The 9,051-nt window shown below is 30.9% G+C and overlaps 1 protein-coding gene and 1 pseudogene across 1 annotated transcript; both read left to right on the top strand.

The window, feature by feature from the left end:
* Window positions 1-734: 734 nt before the first annotated feature.
* LOC146949243 (uncharacterized) lies at window positions 735-1,229 on the top strand. The gene has a single exon (XM_085748500.1). The coding sequence runs from the start codon at window positions 933-935 to the stop codon at window positions 1,227-1,229; it is 297 nt and encodes a 98-aa protein (XP_085604626.1). The 5' UTR covers window positions 735-932.
* A 4,321-nt stretch (window positions 1,230-5,550) lies between these two features.
* LOC146949242 (uncharacterized) lies at window positions 5,551-6,260 on the top strand (annotated as a pseudogene).
* Window positions 6,261-9,051: the final 2,791 nt, after the last annotated feature.

Raw genomic sequence — 9,051 nt, 5'->3', positions numbered from 1 at the left:
TACTGCGAAGCTAACTTTTGTGCGGATACCTTAGCAGTGATGGGCTATAGAAGTGGTTTCAAAATGGGCTATAGAAGTGGTTTCAAAATGATTATTTATAAGCAATGATTATTTATAAGCAACCTCCATCTCATATTAGTTCATTACTTTTTGTTGATTATATTGGATATTATATTATGGTAGTGTTGCTTTGTAGTTCTTTTGTTTGTGCTTAGACCCTCTTTGTTTAAAAAAAAAGAGTCAAAATCTTTTACCATTTGAATCAATATTGTTGCTTAGTCTACTAATTTTTAATCAACTTAATTTGATGCTTAATTATTGATCCTTAGGTGGGCATATTGCCTGCTGGTTCGAGATGCCCCACTAGGGGACATATAGCTAACTAGTCTAATACCATATATTGTGCTCACCTGGAACCATGCATTTTTGTTTCTTAACAAATTGACATTAATGGGTCAAAGCATTAATAATTTTCCCATCACAATTATACGATTCCAATCTTGTCACAATTATATTTTTTTCCCATTTACATAAGAGAGAAAAATAACATCAGAATTCTTCAAGAATAAAGAGGAAATAAACAAATAAATCATACAATTAAAACTTGCCAGCTGTGTCTTGAAAAATTCTTGATGCTATTTTTACAGAGAAATAACATTTTCCTTTACATAATTTATTAACTATTGATTGGTATAGTTGCAAGCTATAGCAACCACTCCTTGCATTCGTGTACCCTTTAATTTCCTATATAATGGTCCTTTCTTTACCTTTCAAACTCATTAAGCTTGCTCCTTGCTTTCTGATCACCAAATAATTGTAAACTTGAAAGATATAAAATAGTGTAAAAATTTCTTCATTGTTTATAATTAAGAATGTCTCTTTCTGTTGAAATATAAATTGGTCAGTTATCAGAGGCCAATAATGTAATTTTCATGTCCTTGATGGAAGAAACACATGAATTTAAAGATGAATACTATAATGATGATAAACTTGGAAGTATGATCCAATCACTTGAAGCAGAAATAAGTGCCACTAAAAATTATGACATGGGATATATGGATGGTCAGGATTGTTCCACGTCAATCATTGGCCCTGATCATTGGGTATATAATATGAAATTAATCTCTTCCTCAACGTTTGATGAGATGAATGCATGGAATATCCCTTGTGGATATGAGACGGAGCATGTAGAAATGGAATATTATCCCTTTAGACTGTTAGTGGTATAGACATTTGAACAGGGCCGTATCTGAGGCAGTGCGAGAAGGACGACCGTCGTAGGTCTCAAAAAATAAGTAAGAAATTTAGGCCCCAACAAAAAAGAAATTAAGGTTCATTAGGCCCTAAAACATTACACAAATTCTAATGGGAGGTGCAGTTGTTAGTAACAAGTTTAATTCTTTGTTGACCAATTTATAATTTATTGTGATATTATAAAGGGAGTTCAAATTCATAACCTTCCATCATCCCAAACTCTTCCGTCAAAATCACTATGGAAAATTAATTCAAATTATAGGTTCACCCTAGGCCACCAAATTATCAGAAACGGCCCTGCATTTGAAATAAGTATACCCTATTAGACTTTGTAATCAGTTTGGTTATAGTGAAGAAATTCTTGGTGTGTGAAAGGATTGATGTTGCTACTAGGTTGGATAGTGAACTAATGTATAAATCCCTGTGTGATTTTTGCACCATTATTAGAGCCTTGATGAAAAGAATTCTCATGTAAATTTAATTGTATTTGGTATGCGTGCATATGGTCTATCTGAAAATTGAGAAATATGGTTATTTTACATTATATTGGGTTGCAATATTTCACAAGTAGTTTAAAGTGTTTATCTTACTCAAAGCTAAGGATAGAGGTTTGAGTAATGACTTAAATCAGTAGTGTGTTGAATCCCTTCGTTGTTTAGGTTGTATTGGTTTGTGAGAAACATTGTTCTTGGGCTCGTATTTTTGTGTGTTTTGATTCTTTGGGGTTGTGTGTGTATTAAGCATGTTTTTGTCCTTTCTCTTTTGTAATTCATTAGTTTTTATTCTCAATACGTTGTTCTCCCTTCATAAAAAAATGTCTCCCTCCAATGTTCCCACATAAGAGCCAGTACATTGCACTCATCCATATTGTTGTGCATACATCTTTTGGTTACTGTTATACGTTAAAATTTACATTTTAGATTCATTCGATCAATGATGTATACAATCGTTATTATGACAACATACATCATTTAATGAATTAATGAATCTAAAATATACATTTTTGCTTATAATAGTGATCGATGTACACTTGTTAAGGCACCACATGGTAGCCATCCTATTACTCCATGTCAAAGTGTGCAACTTCATGGTATACCTAAGCACAACCAAAAGTCTATTTTACATTTGAAATGATTTATTTGATCATCAATTTTTGTTGTACCTGATGGGTCGGTAATATTAATTTGAACGATGACAACAACTAGCAACGAAGCAACCACAACTTCAAATAACAACAAACCAACCACAACTTCAAATAACAACGAATTAGATTCTGCAAGATGAACTGAAAGTAAACCTGCAAAATTGAACACGTTAGTATTAACATGAGACGTCACAAGGACTGTTCTTGAAATTTATCCACCTCAATGTGAGCAAACTCCCCAAGATTCAACATGTACTTCTCCTAGTTATGTAGGTAATAAAACAGCAAGAATCACAAATTTTTATCACGCAGATGTTTATCTCAAGAGGTAAAATGGAGGAGAAAAAAACAAATTTTCTTATTTCTATTTTGGGGAGTACGTGTATTTTCATGTTCTGTATCTTGTGCTACTGATTGCAAGAATATATAGCCACGACCATATTTTACAAAGAGAAAAATAAGGATGACATGTTACTTGATGAGTTAGTGGCAGCTCCTACTTTTCAGCAAAAAAGGAATGTGCATAACATATTATAGACGTTAATAAATGCCACATAAGTCTTTGATCAAGTAAGCAAGTTAATCACTCAAAAATACTTTGACTAAAAATTATGTCAAAAATTACAACATTTTTTAATCGGTTATAATCGACATAATCTTTTTATATCAGCCATTTAATCAATTTAAGAAGTCATTTTATTTTTTTAACTGGTTTATTTAAAAAGTCAAAACAATAATAGTGAACAAGACGCATAGATGTGTAAAATTGTTCAAGTTACTTATGAAGCTCAGTATATGCTATATGCAAGATTTGCATATTCCTCACCATTAACGATGATCTTCTGCGGATCAATTGGTCGATATTCTCAATAAACTTCTCTATGACCTTACTAAAAAATATTTGACATTTTTTAAATCAATTTATAGACCGGAATATATTTTAAATTAATCGTTACAAATTTTGCAGATCGAAGTTAGGTCATTATTTTTTTTATTTTCATACTATGGAGCACTAACCAAAAAATAAATGTGCAAAGCATCAAACCTCCTGGAAGACTAATGAGCAATGAGTGGCATAATTATAATTGTAATATCCATCATCATGTTTATCTATTTTATTCATTTTAAAAATCATCATGTTTCTTGTTAGGATGACTAGCTTTTCACTAATATATTCCGGTGCATTCAGAGTCATCCTTTTTCTTCGAAAGCGTTTAGATAAGATGATGCGAGTCTCTTCTAACTTAAGCAAGGTCCTGAGTTCGAATCCATCGTTGGGAATGCAGTAGCGTTAAAACTTTAGGGAGAGTTTGTCGTTCATTTGGGTGGTTCGAGTGATTAGTCTTTACAGTTATGTGCAAAGGATACCCAGTTTACATAAAAAAGGTCACCTTTTTGCTATAAAGTAATGGTAGAAGATACGTTTTCTTCGGACCTGCCATTCCATAGGATTAGCATTGGTTGTCAAACTTCAATTCAATAGGATAAAATATATGCTTGTTTATCTCTTCTATGATGTTCTTTATGCAAAGGGAGTTGGATTTGGCATATCACATGGGAATAGGTTCATTTGTCATCCATTATTTAAAGTGATACATATATTTAAGACATATAATCTAAATCTAAATCTTAATCAAACCCACATAAAATGCTGTAGTGGCAACATGTGCATCAAACTGTGAGTTGGGTGGTCATAAACATGGGGTGGGGTATCAAGCTCTTTGTTAGTTTAAATGGACCAACCTTTTTTTTTTTTTTTTCATGACTTACCTATTTCATTCGAAGCATATCTATTGACTACCCTACATAAACATTGTAAAAAGTTGACCAAATATCTTAGTCAGCCCCACAAACCAGATTTCATGGTACTTTCAATAACAAAACAAGATGATAAGGAGATAGATTTTTTCTATTCCCACTTTCAATAGATTTGACATTAAGAATTAATAAGCACCAATTTATTTTCTTAATTGGAAATTATCTGAAACTAGAAGTTCTTTTAAAGCAAAGATTTGTAAGAACAAATTAGTCATTCTAACTATGTTAGCATTACTAGCTTGAACTAACAAACCACAATTAAATATTATTAATTACTAAATACTTGTCGTAGTCTTTTAAGTTAGATGTTTATAATAAGTTAGTTTTAAAGTTTTTTTTTTGTTACACATTGGTTTTTTAAGTTTTTTTTGTTATAAAATGATCATAAGTCATAGAATATTTACACTGCTACTTATTTTTAGCCAACTTTGCTAAAAAGTATTGTTTATGGATCATTTTCATGTTGAGGTGGTAGGTCAAATGGTTCTTATGACATCAAACATAATTATTTACTCATATTTTTTATCTTGTTTTTGAATTCAAGTATAATTTTACAGATAAATGTTATAAATCAAGTACTTGATCACTTTTGTTTCAAATTAAGATCAAATAATACATCTCTAAACCCTAATTTTGAAAGAATTTTAACATATCAACTTAACACATCCAAATAAACACTTTTTAACTGAGTTTGATGAAAATAGAATCGGAATGCATATGTTTTTTTATTTTGAATTCCCTTTGCTCCTTTTTTCAAGAAAAAGAATCGAAGTTAAAGATAGTTCATTACCATTAAAAACTCTTTATCCTTTAACTCATTAAGATAAGATACCTTTTAACCACTCACTCCGTCACAAAATTAGAAGAACTTGCAGAAAAGCGGTGCAATAGAATCAATCAATAGAGTATTCCCTATTTTACTATTGCAGCTTGACTTTTCAGTCACTAAAAAAAGTTTGCCTTTCGTATCAAAAGAAAAATTAATAATTGTCTTTTGATGTTTCTTTGTCACACCCAACCTCAATTGATGTTTTGGGGTCAGATTCTACGATTTCCACAATATCTTGTTCACTTCAAGCGGTCCTTATTGCCACTACACGTACATTATGCTCCCATATTTCTTTATCTATCCATTGTCATTAATTTATTATTTATGCCATATTGCTAATTTGATACTATGCAACATGATCACCCATATCCATCCATATATACTTATTATTATTTTTGTGTGCACATGACTGTTTAAGTCATGATGGTTGTAATGTCCCCTTCTTGAAGTGACGTGGCACCCCATGAGTGTCTATATAAAACCCTAACTTCCCTTGGTCATACAATCAATTCATCTTAAGCCTTTTGCTTCTTTTATATTCTCTATTCTCTCTATTATTGCTCATCCTTTTTCTCCTTTGATCTTCAAATTCACAAGAGAATTAAACCAATTTAATTAGCAAAATGGCTTCTCAAGTTTGTGAAACTTTTGCTTGTGATGTGGAAATCAAAGGTGATCTTCTTATGTCACTAATGGAAGAGTTACCATGTGATGAGAGTAATGATGAAAGGTTAGATAGTTTAATAAGATCTTTTGAGGCTGAAATAAGTGAAAGCAAGATGGGTGGTCATGATAACTCAACATGCATAGGATCACAATTGAAGAGCAATTTTGAAGAATATTATGATGAATCATGGAACATAGGACAAGTGATGGAGGAGGGACATGACTTTGGGGTTGAGTGGGTGGATATGGATTTGATGACATCCTTCCAATTTGATGATGCAAGTTGGGAGGCAATTGAGTCTTGTGGACATGAGAAAGATGCGATGGTTGACCATTTAATGGTTTGTGATGATGGGTTTGATATGGAAGAAAATGCTTACAATTCCTTTTGGCAATAGCTATGAGATGGGGTTGGTGCATTAGTTTGCTATATAAGTTATGTATAGACTATAGTCATGTTTTGTAATTAATTCTCAATCTTTTCTTTTTTCTATTTGTAGTTGGGCTGAGATTATATGCAAAAAGAGTTTATGAATTTGGATATCAAAATACGAGCCTCCTAATTACATGTCAAAATTGTATGGAACAAGAAAGCAAAGCAGTTAAAAAAAAAACATAAAACAACATATGGAACATGAAAGCAACCAACTCTAATTTTTTTTTTCTCTCAAAAAAAAAACTCTAATTTTTTTTTTATAGTTGTAATCTATGAAGTTCAATAAGATACGGATACGATATGGCACCGATATAAGGATACCGGAAAAATTTCAGAAACCAAGATACGATATAACCGAGATACTTTAATAAAAAATTCAATTTAAAATGAAATATCCAAATGCACTATATATAATTAAAAGTTTTTTGATGATATCATTACTTAGTAAATTTTTTTTTTTTTTTTTTGGTACAATTACTTACTTAGTAAATTTTATATATCACAAAAAGAGAACATCATTACCTACTGTATATATTATAATGTTTATCAATTTTTCTTATTTTTTTAAAGAAAAAAAATTAGAAAAATAATGTTTGCTGACTTGCTCTTTTATTAAGAAAAAATAGAAAACAAAATAATAGAAAAATTAGTATCTTACGTGTATCGGTTATAATCATCGTATTCCTCGCGTATCTCCAGCGTATCCGGAATGTATCAGACAATTTTTTTAAAAATAAAATTTAATCACTTGACACTCTTCTAGTACTTACTGAGGCGTGTCAGCCACGTATCAATGCAAGATACATATCGGATATCGGTACTTCATCAATTTTGAAGTATCTTGGCTTCACATGTTGTGATTGTTTTAGGCTTTCTTTATAAGGACTTATTAGGAAAGGGAATGATAGAAAGAGAGTAAAAAAAGGAAGAATAAGAATAATAATATTTATACAACCATTTGTTGACAATGTTTTTTCTTTCTCTTTTTATTCGTGAAAAACAAAGGAGCGAGAAAAAGGAAAAGAGGGTAAGAAGATAATGCAAGTATGAGAAAGCTGTCTGAAAGTTGTCAAAACATGTTTGTATAAATATTTCTCGAAGAATAATGAGCGATGAAATGGTTGGTATCTTCCCAAATGGGCGTATACACCTTTGAGTAAAAAGAAATGAAATGGTGTAATAGATTGATGATGTAATAACCTAATAAAAATAGAGATTAATAAGATGTCGATCGACCGTTGAAAAATACGTGATGTATATTTATTTTTGTGGTGGCCGAGATTTGAACCACGGACCATGCATATATTATATATTGTCCCTACCAACTGAGTTAAGCTCAAGAGGACACATAATGTATATATATCATGGTAAAGGAAATGCTAAGTTTTTTCGGGACATTTTTTAAGAACTTTAAATTTTAAGTTTTTATAAAAATTTGTTTTTCAATGCATTGGAAAGTGTAGCATTTGACTTTGTATAAGAATAATATTTTAATTTAAAATTTTCGAAAGTGTACTTCATGTACACTCATTAGTATAACTCTTGCTGTAATTATAATTGCAATATCCATCGTCATGCTTCTTTTTATTTTTTATTAAAATAATAATCAATGTTTCTTTTTGGAATGACTAGCTTTTGACTAATATATATTCCAGTGCATGAAGAGTCATCCTTTGCACCAAAGTAACGGTAGAACTTAGAAGATACACCGGCTTTGGACCTACAATTTCATAGATTAGCATTTGGTTGTCAAACTGTAGGGTTCCGATCATCTCCATTTATTCTCTTTTATTACTAAAGTTTTTAAATATTTTATAATGTATAAAGAAAAAAACTTTTATATTTACATTTCTAAAACTATAGTAATGGAGGATATTAAGAGACTAAAAAATTGGAAAGGTCCTAACCTCAAACATCAATAGATCAAGATAGATATTCTCTATTTCTTAAAAAAAAAATGATTCTATATGAAGTGATATTGGTTTTAAGAGAATATATTGGGGGGATCGCATTTAATATGGGTCTCATTAAACAGTGTGAATATCATTTCCATTTAATAAAAACTTTCATTTGAAGATAAATAGATTTATAGAAAAAAAATAATATTTTAAAAATATTATTTTGACACAGTTTTTCTAATACCCACTATTTTTTTGAGTGGAATGCACATGAATTCCACTATTTTATGTGGTATTCATTTTTGAAGTAGTGTGACTTACATCATTACATGTATTTCATTCAATAAGAGAATGAATGTTAAAATGAGTGTTACTAACATCATCTGATTTTGTATCAACGAACTTATGTAAAAATCATTTTTTTTTAAAAGAAGGACTTTAAAATGGCCTCATTTTTAAATTCGTCTTCGACATCCTAACGTGTTGGGATGGCCCTGCTCAACTCCCATTGAACACAGGACACACTAAACTTTTTGTTGAAAATTTACTCAAAATTGATGTTGAAGGATCGTTAAATCATGGCGTGATTGGTTTTAATTGCAACGCGATTTGGTTCAACAATTTGGAGGTTTTAATTTGCATAATTCTATGGCGCGATGTTGGATCAAGTTCAATATTATACTGGTGTATGAGCTCCAAATCGTGGTGTGATTTTGCCTGGGTCCGAGTACTATATAAGACTTCATTCTTCAATGTGTTGGGTATCCTTCAAGAGAGAGAATCTTGGTAACCCAAGGAGAAAGAATTTAGGGTAAAAGGGCTAAGTGTTGAGGGTTTTTCAAATAGATTCCAGGGTTGAGAAACAATTGTAAACAACTTGGTTGATGGATATCATTGAGTCTCTTGATCACAAGAAGAAATTTGAGGAAAGGGTAGTAATTATGTTTTCTTTGAGAGCTTGTTGAAGCAAATTTCTTGTAACTCTTTTGTATCCTTATATAAAGAA

Source organism: Medicago sativa, chromosome 2 (assembly GCF_051527215.1).
Source record: "Medicago sativa cultivar Bolivia chromosome 2, Bolivia_mono, whole genome shotgun sequence".
Taxonomy (NCBI): Eukaryota; Viridiplantae; Streptophyta; class Magnoliopsida; order Fabales; family Fabaceae; genus Medicago; species Medicago sativa.
This window is presented reverse-complemented; position numbering and strand designations above follow the sequence as displayed.